The sequence below is a fragment of the Pinus tabuliformis genome, chromosome 2_1 (genome assembly GCF_031772625.1).
Source record: "Pinus tabuliformis cultivar Carrire ecotype Pingquan chromosome 2_1, CPIR1, whole genome shotgun sequence".
Lineage (NCBI taxonomy): Eukaryota > Viridiplantae > Streptophyta > Pinopsida > Pinales > Pinaceae > Pinus > Pinus tabuliformis.
Genome location: NC_142299.1, coordinates 990,018,571 through 990,040,926, shown reverse-complemented (window position 1 = coordinate 990,040,926; position 22,356 = coordinate 990,018,571). Strand labels below are relative to the sequence as shown.

The 22,356-nt window shown below is 39.7% G+C and overlaps 1 protein-coding gene across 2 annotated transcripts in view; it reads left to right on the top strand.

The window, feature by feature from the left end:
* FOLT1 (folate transporter 1) overlaps positions 1-22,356 on the top strand; it is a 339,568-nt gene that overhangs the window by 195,370 nt on the left and 121,842 nt on the right. For both annotated transcript variants that reach the window (XM_089403631.1, XM_089403630.1), the window contains one exon: positions 21,509-21,582. In XM_089403631.1, the coding sequence (XP_089259757.1) occupies positions 21,509-21,582 (74 nt within the window). The remainder of the gene's footprint in view (positions 1-21,508; positions 21,583-22,356) is intronic.

Below are 22,356 nucleotides of genomic sequence, written 5' to 3'. Positions count from 1 at the left end.
GGTGACTCCATTCGAAGAACGAAGCCCTAGTTCTTCATTGAACTTTAAGGTCGATGCTTGTAGGGTGGAGCAAGCATTTGTCTAGGAATATTTAAATTCACCTTGGTGACTCCTGCGTAATTTACATGAATATCTCAATAGGATTTATTTCTTTCATGATTTTGCCGCTTTGGACATTGCTAGCATCCTTGGGCACCCTAATCATGTCACAGGAAGGATGGTACATGGAGTATTCGTGTTTGATGGTGATCCACTCTTCCCAATTGATCATGTGGATAGATTTAATGCACATACTTCAAAGGAGAAATTGGTCCACTAGGATGTCCTTATGTTGTTGTTCATGAGATCTCTTTGTGGTCATAACTCATGGTTGCAAAATCACGACCCTAGGAGCATCTCATCTATTGAGGAATTCTTTGATGGCTTTCTTAGACATTTTCAAGTATGCCCCACATTAAACATTCAAAAGGAAGCCTTCATTGAATGTCAACATGATGAGTAGGAAAGGGGGTCCTCCCTGGGTCTACATGATGAAAGATGAGATGATGATAATTCTGAAAGCATGTATGATAGGGAGGGTGAGTTTGTAGAAAGTGAAGTTAGGGCTAACCCTATCTTTCCCAAGGATACTATCTTTGATGATCTACCCTTTGAAAACCATAGAATAGGTGATCCCATAGCCCCTTCAAACATTGATATCAATGATTACTTACTTATTAAAGAAGGAAAATGGGAGGTCCGTTTTGACAAGGACCCTATCTATGACACCAATGACGATGATATCGATAGGACCCTTGTCTTTCCTCACAATCCTAGGGTTGTAGTTGAGTCTCTTGTGGACCCTTTCCTCAACATTATCACTAATAATGAGGAATCCTCCATCCCTCCTAAGTGTGATCATCATGGGCAACCTACTTGTGTTTATCCATCTCATCAATCTCCCTCTCCTACTAATCACGACCCTATGGTGGTCGTAAAGCATGACATAAATGATTGTGAATATGGTTATCATGAGCAACCTTCTTGTTGTATCTTCCCATGACATCAGCCTCTCTTTCCTCCCAATCACGACCCTATGGTGGTCATAAAGCATGATATTAATGATTAGGACGATGATGGAGATGATATGCCTGCGGTTGCTATCCATCAGAGGTTTATGAGCTTAATTGTTGATATCTCTATCTTTTGGTCGGAAGAAAGGATCCTGTGGGATGGATTACATCCCTTTGCTCCCTCTTCCCCTGTGATGCTTCATGCGTGGTCATTTCATTTTCCCACCTCTTGCCCTTGTGACTTTTCATTTTGGGGTTGTTGCATGAATAAGCAGAAGGGCAGTTGTTTTCATATTGACTGGATGATATCTTGGTTGCATTGGGTCCATGATTACACTTAGTATTTGGGTGATGTAACATGCATGTTAGGGTAGGATGCATTGCATGTTGATTTTCTCATTATAACTAACATCATATGATATTATCATGGTAGATTAGTTGCATTTAGATTAAAATTGCATTTAGAATAATTTTATTTTCTTTTTGATTTTACGGCCTAATACTAAGAATGGGTGATCATAAGACACCACAAAAAGATGTTGCCCTGTGTGCTTGGTCTTTGATATGTGTAGGTAACGGGTTTGTTGTCCCAAGAGATTGCTGGTGTTCTCATGTCCTCGTGTTTGAGTACATTCGTGCACTCTTCTGAGAGCTCATGTCCCAATTAGAGCCAGATGTTACCCACCACCTATGGATAGTGTTGGAAAATGTAATTAGGTTCGGTCTTCATTAAATTTATTTGAGTCATCATGTAATGTACTAGTCAAAAGAATAAAGAAAATAATAATAATAATAATTATTATTATGATTTATTAAAACATGAGTTTCATGCTTGGGTCATCTTGTTTTAGGTCAAAGTCCCCATTGAGGACTTTTAGGATTTATTTTGAGTTAATAGAGTCTATTATATCCAAGGAAGATATCTAAGAAAATCCTAGTATAGCAGTCTACTATATCCAAGGAAGATGTCTAACACAATCAAGGGAGAGAATAAACTCAAAGGAGCCTCTAACTGTAGATCTTGGAAGAAGAGGATTGACCTCATCCTTGAAAAGAACAAGGTATTAGACTTGGTGAAAGGAAAACTAAAGAAGCCTATAAAAGACTCCAGGGATGCTGATAAATTGAAGTTCAAAGATTTGAAATTAATGGCCATGAACCTATTGGTAGAAGGAATAAAGGACAATCTTGTCCCATTTATAGCCAACATTGACCGTGTTCAAGAAATGTATGAGGCCTTGTCAAAGTTATTCACTATTAAGCAATGTTCCACCAAGTCTCTGGGATGGGGAGACGCGGGTGCGGGGAGACGCACAAAGGGGACGTGTGGGAGTACCCTCAAATTTTAGGGAAATTTACGGGAGACGGGGGGACATCGAGGTATATATAATATAATTTTTAATTATATATATGTATATAATTTTGAAATTTTCATGTTCATATTCATTGTTCAATAATGAAAGCATATTAAATAGACTAATTAGTAATAGTAATACCAATACATTGAAATTTCAAATTTGATCCATACATAAAATTTAAAATCATAATTGAATCAAATAATAACATATTGTAACTGAATCTTGGTCCGTCCTCATCATTCATTTTGATACATACATCATTCATATGAGATACTCATTATAATGTTCTAAATTCTAATTCATCAAGATTCAATAATAAAATTCAATATGAAATATTCAAATACAATGTACATTGATCCATATCATTTATCATTCATCATTCATCAATCATCATTCTATAATTTACATTGAATCATTGATTTAAAAATTAAATTGAAAATTGAAAAATTCTGAATTCATCATTCATCATTCATTGAACCCATGTTTTAAAGAGACAAACAACACAGGGAAATCCGAAAACAGTGTAATAATAATAATGCATGGCCTGAATCGGATTAAAATTTAGAAGGTAGATAAAATGTTAAGAGACTGGCATAGTAGATTGCAAAACAAAAATTACCAGCACAGCAAATAGAACATAACAAATGGCTGTTTCAGCTGCCGGCTGCGTGGAGGGCTGGTGGAACCGTGGAGCAGCAATGCTGCCGGCTGCGTGGAGCAGCAAGGTAACCAGTAACCACTGCAACGTAACTACTAACAACAAGCCGCTGCGTGGAGAAGAGGGAGGATAAGGCGTGAGCTGAAGCTCTGAGGCTCTCGTGGGTGCAGTGGGAGCAAATTCACACTGAAACGATGGAAGAAAAAATGCACTATTTTAACAGAGGTAAAAGCATAATGAATGGCGACAGAATGAAAAGTAGAGTTAAACCTAACTTTTCATGTAATCTTTTTTTGTAATTGTTAACTTAGTTTTTTTTTTTTTTCCTTTTTCTTTTAATAAATTAATTTTCATTTTTTCTTTTATTTTTATTTTTATTTTTATAAAGGGTAATTAGACAAAAATGAAGGGGGGATGCCCAGATAACCCCATTTTCGGGGGGGGGGGGGGGGGGGGGGGACGCCTAGAAGAACCCCATTTTCGGGGGGGACGCCCAGAAGTACCCCTTTCGGGGAGTTGAGTCTCCCACACTGGGAAAACGCACCCCCTTGCGTCTCCCCGAGTCTCCCCAAAAGGGGGACGTGGGGAAACGCACCCTCGAGAGTCTCCCCGTCCCGGGTGCGTGGGGTGCGAGGGGTGCGCGCACCCCACCCTGGGGGATGCGTCCCCGTGGAACACTGCTATTAAGAACATTGGTCAAGTAGCAAGCCTGAAGAATGAACTAAGGACCACAAAGATGACTAAAGAAGATACAATGGCCTCTTTCTTTGTGAAGATAGCAAGAATCAAAGATGATCTTTTGGCCATTGATGAAATTGTTCCAGACAAAGAACTTGTGATCACTGCTATACTAGGATTACCACCTACTTGGGGTGCATTTGCTGTAGGACTCAACAGTTGGAAGGAAGCTCCCACTTTTGAAGAACTATGGACCGCTTGTAGTCAAGAAGAATTAAGGATCTCATTAGTTGCCAACCTTGAAGGAGTGTCAAATGCCTATGCTGCTCAACACAAAGGAAACTTCAAGAAAGGACCGAAGAGGAAGGTTGACATGTCCAAAGTAGAATGCTATCAATGTCATAAGAAGGGTCACTACAGGAGTGACTATCTCGACAATCCAAGAAACAAGAAGAGAGAAAGAGATCAAGCCAATGTTGCTGAAGAAGAAGACCTAAAGAAAGCCAAACCCGAAGAATCTGATATAAGGGACTTGCACTACTCTATGTTGCATGAAACGTTGGGCTTGAGCCCGTTTCCGGGCAGAAACGGTACAAAAATGTGTTTGGTACGGCCTTGAAACGCATTTCAGACCATACTGCCACGTTTCACATGGGGGAAACGTGGCCCAATACGGCTTGAAACGTGTTTCCAGGTCGTACAACCACATTTCACATGGGGGAAACATGGCCCAGTACGGCTTGAAACGCGTTTCTAGGTCATACAACCACGTTTCAATGATAAAGTGACTTTTTTTTCAATTTTTTTTTTTTAAATTAATTAATATTTCGCTCCCTACCAATTCAGGAGTGATAAAGGGATCTATTGAAGATTGGAAACAATATTTTTTGAGTAGAGCAACCTAATGTTCAAGCCTACGACCCTAGTGTTGATATGCAGTTCATGGTAATGTTAAATTCTTAAAGTAAAAGTGACATTCTCCTTTATCTTTCATTTTTATCCTTTTACTAAAATTTTTAACATTACCATGAAATGACTCAAGATGTTTGAGAGTGGTTTTGCCCTCATTGGATTTCATATGGAGAAAGTAGAATTTTAGATCTCACTCAAAATCCAGCAGAATTATCATTTTTTCAGGATTTTAGGATTAGGGGGATTGCAACATTTCCATTGGATTTTTTTATGTACTAGGGTATGGAACTTGTATTTAATCAAGACAACGAAGCCCTCTATGCAGGGAAGACTCCCAATAATCAAGAGCACCTAGGGTACTAGGGTATGGAACTTTTATATAATCAAGAGCACTAAGGTCGTTCGACTATGCACGAGGAGACTCCCAAACAAGCATGAGACAAGAAATAAGAAATTTCTCGTGGCTGATTTTGGATATTGCTATTTTCATTATGTGATCATTCATGAGTAAATGTGATGTAAATTTAGAGACTTATAGTTTATGCATTGACATTGGACAATTTAATCATAATGTAATAAATTATAATGTATCATGTATGCTTTATGATTACACATATTTCTTAAATGTCCTAATGTCTATATATATATATATATATATATATATATATATATATATATATATATATATATATATATATTACGTTTCCCCATTTCCAAAATTTGGGGGGTCATGTTTCGTGCTCGTACCCGTTTCAGAAACTCGTACTCGTTTCCCCGTATCATGCAACTTAGGCACTACTAAGTCCTTTGCTTCTAGTTTTAGATATTATATTTTGTATTTTTGATGTTTAGAATTTATAGGTTTTAACATGTTTTTGGAAAAGACATTTTTCTTTTGTTTTATAAGTTTATAGGTATCCCTCAAGCTTTGGAGGGAGCCCCCAACATCTCCCAAAGATAAGTATCTCATTTCCTTTCAATTTTTGGTTTTATACTTATTTAAGTTTTGATTATGTTAAATACTAATCACCATTCTCCCTCTATTGTCTTAATTAGGAAAAACATTGCTATATCCTCAAGGAGTATGGAAGAGGACCTCCCAAGACAAGGTTTGTCAAGGAACAAAGGTATGCCTCAAACTACAAAACATTGATTTCTTTATAATAAATGATTATTCATTTGATAATCTATTACTAACATCATTATGTCTAGCTATATTGAATCACAATGATTCTTGTTTCGAGTGATTCATCACTTGATAAATCTACCCTCCTCATATTCTTAATTGATCTTATAGAACCCTAGACAGGTTCTCTGGAAAACCCTAACCTAAGGGTATGCTAATGTTAATGTATGAAACCCTAAAACTGCTTAGGGTTACTGGAAAATGTTATTTGAAGTTTTGTTGATAATGTCATGTTTGGGGTTTTGGTATGATCATGAAAACCTTGACTTGTTAGGGTTGAAATCCTAGCTTGGTCTAGGTCAGTATATGTTTGATATGTTAATATTGCCTGACATGTGTTATGCTTATGATTGATAATGAATTCCTAGATATATGTGTTGACCTAATTATTCATAGTCATGAGTCCTAGGGTTTAGAAACAATCCCTAGTCAAAGTTTGAAGCTCTAGGATGACGCTGTTTGGTAAATCTAGGGTTTTGCAGCTAAACCCTAGTAGTAGTTAAATTCTCTAGTATGTGTGATATGACAATCTGGAATCTATCTATATAGTAATTGTTGAGATTGTGAAATTAAGAAATCTAGGGTTTACATCAAACCCTAGTAGATGCTAGTCATAATGTTGATTAAGCTGTGATTGGTTTTGATTGTTGGAGCTCATGTATAAAATCTAGGGTTTACATGAAATCCTTGTATGGAGTCTAACATATGAAATTTGAAAATTGTTAAATGCATTAATCTTATTTGTTTCTAGGATTTACTATTTGAAAGATCATACCATGTCATTAAAAGAATATTGAAACCCTAGATATAATGAGTTTGACACCTTGATGAGCTATGGTTGTGATTTAAGGTTTGTAACTAAACCTGGGCAAGAAGTTGAAGTATAGTCTCTTGCTGATCATGTCTAATGCTTCTGTTGTTATGAGATTTATGTTATGGCTAACTTCATACTTCTATAGTTTTGGTTGTACTTGCTATCTAAGTTGTGCAGGTACACAATCTATATGATGGTGAAGATGATCGAAAGAAAAATTTCTTGAGATAAGAATAACTCTGATAAGATGGATGGAAGCCACGAAAGATTCTCTGATGTCGAAAAGAAGAAGCTGATTTCCCTGGGTTAAGAGGGAGCTTGGATAGAGAAAATCTCCCTAGTTGAGAGGGAGAGCATAGTTTTGATTGGAGAATGAAGTTTGAAGGATATGTTGCTGTATGAAAAGAAATAATATCAAAGATTCAGTTGATGGGCCTATTGTGTTTGAGAAGCAACATCAGGAAAACCCCAAAGGTTTGTGTTTATTTATGAATATGTAAAAGTATATTACTGATTGGGGTTGTGTTTGTACAGGTAAATCTCTCGAAGGTTTTGATAGCATGCTGGTTACCGATTAGTTTGATCGGGAGAGATTTGTTATCCTTGATCTACTAGATCAAGGAGAGGCTTTGTGAGTGAAGCATTGCCTGGGAGGACATCTGGCCGATACTTTGTGTTGATGTCTAGGTCCCAAAGTAGGGAGGGTGGCGTGGGTTGTAGAGTGTTAATTTATGGTATGTTCTATGCTTAGAGCAGTTTACTTATCTTTCTGATTATTATCCACAGATTAGCAATCACATGTACATAAAGTAAAGTGCAGATAGAACATTAAACGATTGATAGAAAACAACCCAAGACAAGAGACACAAGATGTGGCGGCTAGTTAGGGACAAACCCCAATGTGGGGAACCCTTTGATCAAATCTTCCTTTATCTTCAATAATTCAGTAGAGAGAAATAGTAAATAAATCTGATTTACATCCGCAGTAGCAAACCCTAGATCAACCAAACTAGGGCAGCCAATATCTTGCAAACCGACCGTCGGATCAACTTGATTCCTTCACCAAAAAATGCGGCCTTCAGAGGAGATCCAGATTCACCTACAACGCAGTTCTGAGGAGGGAGTCTGATGGTCAACGCTGGTCAAACTTTTGATCTGCAGTTGCAGCCCTAAATTCTGCTTCTTCCTTCCACATGTGTGAGAGAAGAGTCTCTTTTTGTGCAGTAGGAGAAGAGCCTCTTTTCTGTGCAAGAGAGAGAGAGAGATGTGATGAGTTGAGTGAGTCCAAATGAGGAAAAGACCTCCTGTATTTATACACAACTATTGATGATTGAATAGATGCGACTGTTGGGCTTCTGAGCCTACATGAGTTGCTGGTCGGCTTGATAATTATTCCATAATCAAAATAAATTCATATCTCCATAAATACTTATCGGAATCGGATGATCTTTAGATCAATCCTACACCTCTCGACGAGAGGAATCTAATAAAAATATTATCAGCCATGAATAAGATGACCCACATGGCGTTTGGCCCTAGTTGCCAATTTTAACATAGAGCTCTGACCATGGATACACACCTAGATCCTTGGGTTGATGGTTAGCAAGTAAGCCTGATGGTACCTATAGAGGCTGAAAGCTTGAGTCCGTCTTAGTCCCACTTAGATAGATTGCCTTGGTCAGGAATCTAGTCCATGACATTGCGGTGCCTAAATTATTGAGAGACTAATGGATAGATTACCTTGGTCAGGAATCTAGTCCATGGCATTGCAGTGCCTAAAGTTCTTCATGGTTCATATAGTTGAGATATTCCTTGTACTTGTATATGATGAATACCTCCATAGTTAAGAGGGAGTGTTGGAAAATGTAACTAGGTCCAGTCTTCATTAAATGTATTTGAGTCATCATGTAATGTACTATTCAAAAGAATAACGAAAAGAATTATTATTATTATTATGACTTATTGAAGCATGGGTTTCATGCTTGGGTCATCCTGTTTTAGGTCAAAGTCCCCATTGAGGACTTTTAGGATTTATTCTGAATTAATAGAGTCATTGTACTTTTAAAGAGATCCTTCTTGAGCTTTTGAATCATGTAAAAAGGTTATGTATTGATTCAAATATGAATTATGTTGCCTCCACACCCAGCCGACCTTAAGATGATCAAGTCGTCCTCAAAGAGGGCTATTCAACCTCACCAAAGGACAATGAAAAATCGGTTATCCAATTCCTACTATAGCAAACTGATAATATTTCTCCTACTTGTTAAATGACTTGAACAAGCTACTGGTAGTTTTCTACGGCAAATACTGAAATACATACACCGCAGCCTACACAAAATAAAATACTACGGAAACTAAATACTGCACTGGAGAGAAATAAACACACACGTATACACTGTTGTTTTTGGACAAATGTCCCTGAAAAAACCCAATGTGGGAAAATCGGTGCAGCAACTAAGGGTTTTATTTATTATGCAGTAGTAATCTAAGTACAAATCGTTAGATGCCCAAACTGGGAATCTGATACAGAGAAATACTAACAAGGAGATAATGAGGAAAAATCTCACACTGTCTGGCAATCTGAATCTGATCCAAGCTTTGGATGGCTGGCCCCACGCTGGCTCTACGGATCCTCTGCGTCAACCTCTCTGGGGTCTGTGTCACCTCTGCCTTTGATCTCTCACTGTCTGGAACTTCGACCCTCTGGCCCTCAGGTCTCACACCTCGGCTTCTGGCTCTGGAACCGACTTCCTAGCTGAATCTTGGACTCCCTTTGAAGCTCTGCGCTGCCTCTGCATGGCACTACACTGCGTTTCTGAACCTCTCTCTATCTTCTATGCCTTGCACTCACTGGATCTGGAAAACTCTCCTCCGGTTTACTATCCCTACCTCTCTCTCACTGCATTAACTTTGCTAAGTCACTTCCGACAACTCACAGCTACTACTCAGGAAATTGACCTCCCAACAAAATTGAACTACATAAGTGTGTTCTCCAAGTGCCCATCGAACTTCTTTTTATACTCTCTCATTGGAGCACCAACGACCAAGATTAAAACATAATCAAGGGCTAAGATTAACTAGGAGTTGATCCTCGTCTTCTTCTAGAAGATTCACACCTGATTTAATTAATACCCTTTAATTAACCAGATTTCCTAAGTTTAGACTTAGGGAACCATTTAAAAAAGTTAATTATTTTAATTAAATCATCTCTAGGTGGAATTTTCCCAAACTATTTCTGGGTATTGGAGAATGCATGTGTCTTAGCCTCTCTGCAAAATCTCGAGGCAAGAGCACATTCGATGCTACAAAAATCAACACTCCCTCCTAGCAAGGAATGTGCTCTAGTGTTGCAATCTCCTGAAGCATCACTCTGCCTCTGTACCATCTCCTGCTGTGCTGCTGATGTCTGGCTCTATTGGCCACCAATTACTGTGCAACTCTGAAATGAGCTGCATTTGTGCTGCTGCCGACCCTACTGACTACTGCCAACATTGCATCTGCATTGCAACCCATCCCATCTGCTGCTGCTGCAACTGCAACATCTGCAACGAAAAAGCATCCAAAATACTGAACCAACTGTGGTCAGTATGATGCATCTGTCGTTTGAGTTCTAACTGCTACTAGCCTCTGTGCTGTCACTGAAGCCTCTACGCTGTTGCTGACTTTGCACTGTGTTAACTGCACTGTTGCCAACTCTGCTCTGCGCTGCTCAGTCTCTGACCTACTACTAGCTACTGCATCTGTCACTTTGGCACCTGACTGCAACAATTGCCATTGGTCCTTCCTATTATTGCATGTCTTGGGCTTCCGTAGCAAGGTATTGATTCATGAGGTGGACCTCCTCAAGAATCCTACCCATCCTGTAGCTCTCTGGGGCTACAACTCCAAATCACCCCACCTCACCCCTGGAGGCATCTCGACAATCATGGCAAACTCTTCCTCTAGTTTGGAGGACAACCTGTCGATCTCGACGAATGCATCTTGCTGATCCTGCTTCTCCTCCTTGTCCTTCTTCTTGAGAGGACACTGAGTGCTGTAGTGACACAAATCACCACACTGGAAGCACTTGATCTTCGAAATATCCTTCTTTCTTCTATGCTGCTCCTGTTGCCCCTTTGATGCAAGGGCCATATCCTCCTCTTCCTTCACTGCTTTCGCCCCACTGCTGCTACTGCCACTGATGGTGGTCTTCTTCAAATCACGCCTCATTTCCTCCTACTGTAGATCAACCCATACACGTTCCCAATCTGGTAGTTTTTCTTTGCATAGGATGCTCTGGACGAAAACTTGCCAATCTTCTAAAACGCTATTCAGTGCCAATCTTACAAACTCTGAGGGCTGGGGTGCTGATCCTACTGAAGCCAGCTGGTCCTGGGCATCCTGAAGCCTCCTAAGGAAGGGGTCTACTCGCTCCCCTTTTTGCATCCTCATGCATCTCAGCTTCTCCTCTAAGTACATCTTCCACAACTCGAAAGATCCTTCGTATAAGATAGCTAAGGCTTCCCACATCTGCCGGGCAGTATCCTTGCCGGCTATATGGGATACTACATGATCTCGAATCGCATCGAGAATGATCCTCTTAGTCTTCCCATCTTAGCCGTATACTTCTTGAGCGGATCTGCATCGACAGGTACAACTACCACACTATCGACATAAGTTTTGAGATCATGCTCATCTAAAAGGGAGGAGATCCTAGCCTTCTAGATCACATAGTTGGAGGCTTCATCCAACCGATCTTGATCTCTCAACCCAGCTGATGCCATCTCTCCTGAAAAAGTCAAACTGCTTCCTCTTCTCCTCTGCGCAGCTGCTGCCCAACTATTCACACTCCCTTCTAGAATGAGAAATCCCGCACACAGCTACTGCTGCTCTACTAAGAAAATTCGAACTTTTTACCTAGAAGTCCTCTGAGGAAGGAATTCCCTCAGTCTCTGCTATTCTCTCCTTTGATGCTATTCTGCCAGCAATTGCTGCAAAATATCTATGTCCCAGTTGAAGATTTGCTTTGTAAGGAAAATACGCTGCTCCCTTTAGGCTCTAGAAAGCTTCGATATGGAAATTGAATTTCTCTGTCGACTCACTCAGAGAAATCGATCTTCCCTCAAAACTTCGACCTCCTTGGCCCAAGGACTGTGCTGCCTCTGGGGTTTCGAATTGCTGCCAAGGTAGGAATTCAAACCTCCTCCTTCCTTTCTGCAACTGAGCTCTTCTGTTGGGCTCTGATACCATTTGAAAATTCGGTTACCTGATTCGTACTACAACAAACTGATAATATTTCTCCTACTTGTTAAATTACTTGTAGTTTTCTACGGCAAATACTGAAATACATACATTACAACCTACACAAAATAAAATACTGTGGAAACTAAATAATGCACTGGAGAGAAATAAACATAGACATATACACTATTGTTTTTGGACAAATGTCCCCGGAAAAATCCAATGTGGAAAAACTGGTGCAACAACTGAGGGTTTTATTTATTATGCAGTAGTAATCTGAGTACAAATCGTTAGATGCCCAAACTGGCTATCTGATATAGAGAAATACTGACAAGGAGATAGTGAGGAAAAATCTCACACTGTCTGGCAATCCAAATCTGATCCAGGCTTTGGATCGCTGGCCCCACGCTGGCTTTGCGCAGCCTTTGTGTCAACCTACGTAGATCTGCGTCAACCTCTCTGGGGTTTGCATCACCTTTGCCTTTGATCTCCTGCCATCTGGAACTTCGACCCTATGGTCCTCCGGTCTCAAACCCCGACTTCTGGCTCTGGAACTCAACTTCCTAACTGAATCTCAGATTCCCTCTGAAGCTCTGCGTTGCCTCTGCATGGCACTGCGTTGCCTCTCTGAACCTCTCTCTGTCTTCTCTTTCTTGCACTCCCCGGATCTGGAAAACTCTCCTTCGATCTACTATCCCTGGCCCTCTCTCATTGCTTCGACTTTGCTAAGTCACTTCTGACAACTCATCGCTGCTACTCAGGAAATCGACCTCCAAACAAAATCGAATTGCATAAGTATGTTCTCCAAGTGCCCATCGAACTCCTTATAATCTCTCATTGGAGCACCAACGACCAAGATTAAAACATAATGAAGGGCTAAGATTCACACCTGATTTAATTAATACCCTTTAATTAACCAGATTTCCTAAGTTTAGACTTAGGGAACTATTTAAAAAAGTTAAGTATTTTAATTAAATCATTTCTAGGTGGAATTTTCCAAATGATTTTTGGGTATTGGAGAATGCATGTGTCTTAGCCTCTCTGCAAAATCTCGAGGCAAGCGCACATCCGATGCTACAGAAATCAACAAGGACTATAAATGAATCATTTCGAATTTCATTTGAAGCACACTGACAACAAGCAAGTTTGATATCTCTTGAAGCTCGGAAAAAGTGCGAAATAGAGGAAGGAAGGCTAAAGGAGTGCGAGTTAGGTCTAGGAGAAGGAAGGAAGGAAAATCAAATTCTTGATGCATCCATCTCTCTCTCGTGCCCTTGTATGGAAGATCGAAGTTCTCTAGTTGATGTCGTAGCCAGTCACTGCATGTTGCTGCTGCTATAGGTCGAAGTTGCTATTGTTGGATACTGCTGCTTTTGGAAGTTGTATTGGGCCAAGATCGAAGTTTCTAAGTGAAGATCGAAGTCTTTCAGTGAAGATCGAAGTCTCTAAGGCAAGGTCGAAGTTGCTAGGTCGAAGAAAGTGCTACTATTGCTGCTGCTGCCAAGTCAAGTAGGATCATTTGCAAAGGAAGAAGAAGGTTGACTTGGTGTGGAGGAAAGTTTGTGTCAAGGTCTAGAGTCTTGGAATATCTCAGGAAAACTATTGAAGGAAGAATTACTGATTGGGTTTTCCCCTAGAGAGGGGTTTTGCCTTGGCTGTGAGCCTATATTTGGTGTCCATTGATTTATGTGGTATTGCTTGATGAACTAAACGAAAGAAGATATAAAAGAAATAATAAGAGATCAAGAACATCACAAGTAATTGTCAAGTATAAGAAAAACTTTTTGCCTTTCTGATTTTCTAACATGTATTATCCATAGGAGATCTTTTTCCCTAGATGGTCGTCAACCAACTACCAGCAACCCCTTGCAGCCACTAGATAGCTCGATGTGCCACTATCTCTGCCACCTGAACCAGTCATGTGGTCCCTTGCCCATCGGTTATGATCGTATGTTTGAATGTGTTGACTTTTTGTAGGATCAAATGTGCTCTGCCTCAAAATTTGCAGGGAGGCTTGGGCACATGTATACCACAATACCCAGAAATCGTTTTGGGAAATTCCACCCGGAGAAAGTTTTATTAAAATAATTAATTATTTTTAATGGGTGTCTAAGTTTAAACTTAGGAAATTAAAATAATTAAAGCCGGTATTAATCAAATTGTGGGTGAAACTTCTAGAAGAAGACGATGATCAAGCCAAAATAATCTGAACCATTGATTATAATCTAATCTGGGCCGTTGGTTACTCAACGAGAAGATTATAAGAAGAGGCTTGATGGGCATTTGGAAAATACATCGAGTGAGAGATCTAGAGATTGATTTCTGAAGAGAGCAGCACGACAGTTGCTGGAGAAGTGATCGAGGTGATTTCTTGTAGTGAGGGGCAGAGATAATTTTCTGGAGGAAGTTTTCCTGATTCGAAGAGTGCAAGGTAGAGAGGACAGAAAGACGTCCAAAGAGGCTGACGCAGGGCCATGTTGTGGTAGCACAAAGCTTCAGAGGGAGTTCGAAATTCTACTGAGGAACAGTTGGGATATGTACTCTAGGCCTCAAAATTTGCAAGGAGGCTAGGACACATCTATTCCAGAATACTCAGAAATCGTTTTGGGAAATTCCACTCGGAGAAGGTTTTATTAAAATAATTAATTATTTTTAATGGAGGCCTAAGTCTAAACTTAGGAAATTAAAATACTTAAAGGGTATTAATTAAACTGTGGGTGAAACTTCTAGAAGAAGACGAGGATCAAGCCAAAATGATCTGAACCATTGATTAGAATCTAATCTGGGCCGTTGGTTCTCAACGAGAAGATTATAAGAGGCGACTTGATGGGCATTTGGAAATCACATCAAGTCAGAGATCAAAGATCGAATTTCTGAAGAGAGCAGCACAACAATGGCCAAAGAGAGATTCAAAGTGATTTCTTTCAGTGAGAGAGGGGCAGGGATAATGGACTGGAGGAAGTTTTTCTGATCCGGGGAGTGCATAGCAAAGAGACAACATACTCCACAGAGAGGCTGACGTTGTGCAGAGAAGCAGCCAAAGCTTCAGAGGGAGATCCGTATTTGCTGAGGAGAAGTCGAGTTCTAGTGGCAAGAGCCAGAGTGGGAGCCGAGAGAGCCAGGAGATCGATTTCCCAGAGCAGCAACTGATTAACAGCAGGAGAGTGAGACGTTGATCCTAGCAGGCTGACACATAACTGCGTAGGCTAATGCAGAGGCAGCAAAGAAGCAGAAAGGGGCAACTCATCTCGAGCTAAGGTCAGTGTCAGATCACTGGTGGAAGTGAGAATTTTCTCACTAGACGTTTGTCAGTTATTTTCTCTGCATGGATTGCTAGTTCTGAAGCATCCATAGATTTGTACTCAGGTTACTACTGCTTAATAATACAAACCAGCATTTGCTACACTGGTTTTCCCACACTGGGTTTTTCTAGGGACATTTGTCCAAAAATCACTATGTAGATGTGTGTGATGATTATTTCTCTCCTGTGTTGTATTTAGTTGCTGCAATTTTTATTTGTGTAGGTTGTGGTGTATTTAATTCGATATTTGTCGTAGCACACAACAAGTAAATTGTTTAATTGAATTAACAATTAGAAGAATTAACATCAGTTGCTGCAGTAGGAATCAGGTAACCGATTTTTCATAGAATGTAGGCCTCCTGACCCTGAAGGTATGGCTTTTAATTGGTATAGTTGAGTAATTTTTCTTACTTATCATGGATACTTTTGGGCATGGATTGATGGGGGGATTCGGTGGAAAGAGTGGGCTAGGTCTGTACTCTTGTCTCCTTTTTCCCAATTTGGTGGTTATCCGTGTGTCCTAGTCCTGTGGGATCTCCTTTACTGGTTATTAGCTTTAGGGCTGGCACTACATGGGAAATCTTGATTTTGGTTGCATGGTTCCGCTTCCTGACACCATATACATCACTTCCCTCCATTCAACTTAACCCGATTCATCACTTTTTCCATCCGGGTCCACATTTGTCCCCTGGGTCCACAAAGGGTTGGCCTCCCCCTCCCTTTGTCCACACTTTGGGTCGGGCCTGGAATGATGCCCCAGAGGTTGATGCAGCTAGAAAGAAAAGAAAAAACATAATTGGGCCACTCTCAATAGGAAATGTACCACAAAATGCAAAAAAGGGCCGAGACATACAAATTTAGCACTTGGGCAAAAGCCAAACATGAGCTCTACCCCTTATCTACGGCTATCACCCTAGTTCCTATGGGCCCTACATGAGCCCCTTCCACATTAAGGAACCCATGATTGTCCCAACCCCTGGTGGGCAATGAATTACCCCACCTCAAAGGGGGTATCTATTGCTATATTCTAGTATCTACACATCATGCTCTCATCCCCTGGAGCATCGAGCAGTTATGAAGAAAAATCAAAGGCTGAAGGCATATGAAGAAGGGTGGAAAAACAAAGGTTGGGGTAGCTCATGTACGAAAATTTGCTCTCTCCTACACTCATATACCCAAGTGTGGGTTTTCCTCATTATAACTACCCTTGTACCATGGCATGTGGCTTAGAGCCATCCCCTGATCCCCACTTCATGCCATCATTATATCGCATGCCACCTACCACTTAATGGATGTACCATGGACATGTCATCCCCTTTAAAGGTTGAAACCATCTAATAGGGTCCTTGGTTAACCCCTTTATTGAGCTTGGAGACACCTGTACATGCCAAAGCCCACTATGGAAGGGCATGCCACCATGAATTGTCCAATTGTTTCCATGATTTGTAAGCTCTTTTACTTGATTACTCTAATGATTTGTTGTATTGGAGGGCAAGGGGACGCATTGGATCTTATACAGGATTGTAGGTGGCTCTCCATTTGGGGTTTGGTCTCCCTATACGGGGTCCAAGCCCTCTAAAGGGCCACATTGACACTTGTAGGGTGGGCGTAGAGAGCCATGGGCCTCCACCATAGTAGAGAGAACTTCATGGATCCCCAACACCATTCATTGATTGCTCATGTTCCACCTTTCGAATGAGGATGATGCACCTTGATCACCATGCCCAATCGACTTCACACTTGTACCACACACTTGGTAGAGGTTTTAGGGTCTAGATGAGGATGTGTCTCACCGCGGGAGACAAAGGGAGGGCTTATGTCATCATCCTAGCCCTTACAAATGGTTTACAGGCCTTATCGATCCACTTGGAGACCCATGAGGATGTCATTGTGCCCCCACACCCACTTGGGGACACCACATGAGACTTGCTCGGATATCAAGGGGCCAACCCGTTATCCACTATGTTTGGAGTCTATTTTCTCACCATGGCACACTTGGGACTCCACTAGGCCTTCTCAATGGCCCAACGACTCATTATGTTCACTATTTGCCCTCTTGAGAGGCTTATCTTTTTATTTTGGAGTTATCTTGGCAGGCTTGTCACCAAGGGATGTTATTATTGCACATTATATTATTGTTTGGGGCTTGATTAGGCCTAATTAGGCAAATCGAACTCTTTAGAGAGGATATAAATTGATGAGAGGCTCATTCATTCCTCTCATCATCACTTGGATTGGATTAGTATCTCTTGAGAGATTTTCGCACTTGTTTCAGGGACGAAATTTTTGGAGTTTCTGGATGCATTATGATGTTTGGATTTTCACTGTTGTCTTTGGAGATTCTTTATAATGCAAAATTGATGAATGGATATACTCTCTCTCTCATGTAAGTAAAATTTTAATGCTATTCTTGTTATCTTACTTGTCTACTGCATGTATTTGTTATCATTATTCTTGTATGGGTTAAAGTAATGAGAAATTCTTTTGGAAACCTGGAATAAGTGATTTAATGCATGTATTGCTTTTTGAGGGAGTGGGTGAATGTTCCTAGAGGCACCTCATAGGTTGGAAGCCCTTGAAACTTCATTTCCTTTGCAATTCGAAGTATAAATCCCTAAATGACCTTGTTGCTGCACCTTGAAAGGCTAGCGAAAGTCATCTAGGGCTCCTTAGTAAATGAATATTCTTGATCTAGGTGTATCTTGGCTTCATAAAGCCCAAGGTGCAAGGCATAGATCCTCGCATGCCTTTAGTGGTCAAAATTATCCCTCTTTTTCTCATCTTTTCCAATTCTAGGCCTAATCCTAGTAGGTCACCTAGGGCATCAAGAGAAATCTTTTGTAGCCATCCAAACACCTTGAAAATTGGTCCACAACTGCGTTGGGGTCTTCTCAAGAGGTCCTCCAAGTTTGAGGACAATCTGATGGTGGAACCCTAAGAGATTGCAAGCCCTAGCTTGAGGATCATTTCTCTCCTTAGGTTCATTTGGGTTAGTGTAGTCATTTCGATCATTGCATTCAAACTTCAAAAGAAAACTAGTCCTTTGATCCTATTCTCCTCCTTAGACAGGTCAAGCCCCTCTAGTGTTGATCAATGTTTTAAAACTCCGACTCTGGTTCGGAAACGACCGAGGGTCGACTTCGACTCCGACTCCAACTCCAACTTGGTATCGACTTAGCCTGTTTGATTTCAATGACTCGGTCATTGTAAAAAATACATTAAATATATATATTTTTTTATAAAAAACATAATTTTAAAGATTTTCATTCATGTTTCCAAACACAAAGCTTTAGAATATAGAGAGAAGACAACATATGATCAAAGTAGGCTCATGAATATATCCATTATATCAAAATGGCACCCAGTGCACTGTCCAATACAAAGTTCATACTTAGCCACCAATGCCAGGATTCTTTTCTGCCTTAGCCTAAGGACAATCACTAGACTACAACAACAATAATACCAAAACTCTGCCCCTAATGAAGTCTCAAAACCCTTGATTTAATTCTGGTCAAGCTTGAGAATAATTAGAGGTAAATATGTATTTATTAGTCCATTGCCAGAACGTTTTCCTCTTTAAAAACATTGTATGGCTCAATGCATTACTCCAGTTTTCTAATTCATGCCACTAGGATAACCATACTTCGGCCTTGTAATTTTCAAAACTTTCTCATAGTGATAGATTACTTTAGGGCTATAAATATGAAATAAACAACCCAACCATTGATATGTAGGAGGCGGAACAACTTTTGACAAATGTGCTTCAAGATTTTTGTCAAAGAGCCGAGCCGACCGAGTTGTTACCGAGTCGGCCAAGTCATTATTGAGTCGGCCGAGTTGTTACCGAGTCGACCGAGTCATTATCGAGTCGGCTGAGTTGTTACTGAGTCGACCGAGTCAATGACTGGCTCGGTAACAACCCGACCAGCCGTTCCCTTTTAGCCACTGAGCCGACCCGGCCAGGCATTGGCTCAGTCTGACTCGACCGTGTCGGAGTCAACTCGGCTGTTTTTTAAAACAATGGTGTTGATCAACTCCACATCCTTGACCTGGTTTGGGTCTGCTTTGGCTCTTTGTGGTCCCACAACCTTATAACTCAAATTCTGCAAGGATTGCATAGAGCCATTTCTCCACAAGAATTCTTAGATCTAGGAAGCTTTTTGTCGAGGGATATTCCCCAAACCTAGGCCTAAGTATCCTCTTAGCCTTTCCTAGAGAGCCCATCACCTTGCTTCTTAAGCAAGCCATATAATTGGGTCTCACTTGCGAATAGGCTCTAGGAATCACTCTCCATCCATTCATTGACCTATTCATCCTTGCGATTCCTTCTGTAACGGGTATCCTCCCATTGGTGAAAGTCCGTAAAGAGCAGGGAGCTATAGCTGAGTTGACAGTGGGCTATTGCTCCATTGTTGCCACATGACCGAGTAGTTGCTCTATAGGATCCCCCCTAGGACCCTTGTTAGTTTGAGCGGTAACAGGGGCCATTTTCCACTAAGTGACTTTTGCCGCCATTTTAATAATATAATAATTTTCTACCATTCTCCAATAAAATAACACTAGCCATCTTTCTCCAATAATATTTGTCCCTTTTAAATTAATATTACCAAAATTGGGTAAAATTCCTTGGTGACTCCCATGTTCACAAAATTGGGGATATTACAATCTGCTTGAATTATTGATGATTTCGTACTTCAATACCTATTTGGTTATTTTAAAATTGAGTGCCTTAACAGAAAAGTTGTTTTCCCTTAAAATTTTCACGATGCAGTTCCAAAAGAGTGAGCATCGAGTACCAAATCTGGATTTTCCAGATTACCTTGCAATGCATTTTTGGGACATTTTACCACTATTGTTTGGGAGTTTTCTGGAACAACAAGTTGCATAGATATGGATACAGAAACTTGCAACTTATTTTTCATTATGTCAGTATGTTTGGGGGAAAGAGTCCGATTGGCCTACTTAAGTCTGTTGATTGACCAACAATAAAATGAATTGTTTCGAAGAAATACATCCCTCAAAAGCATTTTCTATGTTTGTTAATTAATTTATTGATTAATGATGCTTAAGCCAGCTCAATTATAGAAACTGCGTACACCATAATACAATCTAGTTTCATAATCTATTTCAAATTCTATCAATGTCTTAATTTCAGTTTATTTTACACTGCAGTTTCATGGCTGCATTTGGCAAGTTCTGCAAAAATTCATTTGAGACAATTAACACAAATCCTAGCATCGTCATTTTTGGATAAATCCTGAAAGCAATATTCTGAGCATGTTACTAGGCCAACCAGATAAGAACCACATTGCTGATACGAGTGATTTGCATGAAATATTATGAGCAGTGACCTAATTAGTTCTTACCTAGTAGGTTTTTACAATTCAGTTCTGGTAATGGTCATGTTATTTTTAAAACTTTAAAGTTTCAATTCCTTCTTCTGTAGCTGCAACGATGCGGAATGATTGTCACTTCAAAACCTTATATATTTTGAAAAATTCATCTCATATTTTTTATTTGTTACACCCTTAAAATCAGATGTGTATGGAGAAGGCATACTAAGTAAAATTTAAATAACAGGAAGGGTAAAACAGCCTATGCTAAAGTTGGAAAATGTTTGTGAGGGATGTGTATGGAAACACTATCATATACTCTTTGGTTTGCATTTTAGGATCAGCAAGCTGTGATTGCTTGTGTTCTATTTACCATTAGGAAATCATATCCTTCATACCTACCTCAGAGGACATTATCACATTGGGTTGCTCAAAGTTATGGATGACTAAAGGAATGGTTTGTTTTTCACCCCAACATTTACTTGTAGATTCAGTACGGCATAATCTCTCTCCCTCTCTCTCTATGTTAAGGTTGGCTGCCTCTCAGTCACTACTTTTTCTTTTTTATCATATTTGTGTTTCTTTTCTTTTTTGGCACTTAGGAGCTGCCTATACTCTCTAATCTTATCTATCTACTTTCTTTATGTTAGGGTTTACCTTCTTGGTTTACCCCCTCTCACTGGCTACTTTTATTTTTCATCATATTTGTATTTCTTTTTCTTTTTTGGGATGCCTCCACACTCCCACACTACTATTGTAGCTTGCTGTACACTAGTCACATTGACCTATTTTGGTCACTCATGGACATTAATAAAACTATGCTATCTCATCTTAGTTGTATCTAAAAAAAGTCATATGATTTAATAAGTTAAACTATAGGGGAATGGAAGCACATTGCATTGTTTAAAGTCCAAATTCATTTTGTGTTTGTTATATTCGAAAGCTACCTCTTTTGGTGTAGTTCCAGCTCTTATTGAGATATATGGCTGAATTCAGATGCTCTGAGAACCATTCTGAGGGATGAGGGTTGGCGTGCGTTGTACAAAGGTCTTGGACCAAGCCTTTTTCTTGTAAGTTTTACTGCCATTTGGTGATTTAATTGTCTTTAGTTTGCAGTAAACTCTTACTTTATGCCCCTCTTGGCTGAAATCATTTATTACAAGGTAACAGAACATGCACAGCCTTTGCTCTGACGACTTGATCTGAATTTTGGTAGTCTATATTGCAATGCTTTAAACTTCTGAAACTAACATACTCATTTCACCTTTTCTTGTAATTTTTGATGCATGCATGTATGGGAAATGTCAGTAAAAACATTTCAGCATCTTTGATTTACTTGTTCCTTAAGATATGGGTACCACAATTTAACCAAATATTGCTTTGAGACAGGTTAATCTGTAAACCAGTATCCTTAAATGTAATGGCTGCAAGACAAAGTTTCATGGAAATGGATAGGGAACCGGTTCTAGATATTTATCTGTCAGATTGTTGAGAAGTCAAGACAAAGTTTCATGGAAATGGATAGGGAACCGGTTCTAGATATTTATCTGTCAGATTGTTGATAAGTCAAGATCTTGACATGGGTAAACATTATATAAAAAATACAAATACAAAAACCATGAACCATAAACATAGAAAATTAATCTCTGAACATATTTTGCTCGAAATCACTCTTACAAATTAAAAATGCAGAGTATGAGAAACTTATACTTTGTGTGTTTTAGGATTGGGTTGGGGGTATAGAAAAAAGGGAGTTCACAATTTGTCCTTTTTAATTTTACTTTTCCTAATGTGTTTTTAACCAAAATGGATTTTTAGGAGAATCCACCAGCTTGATGTTCGCA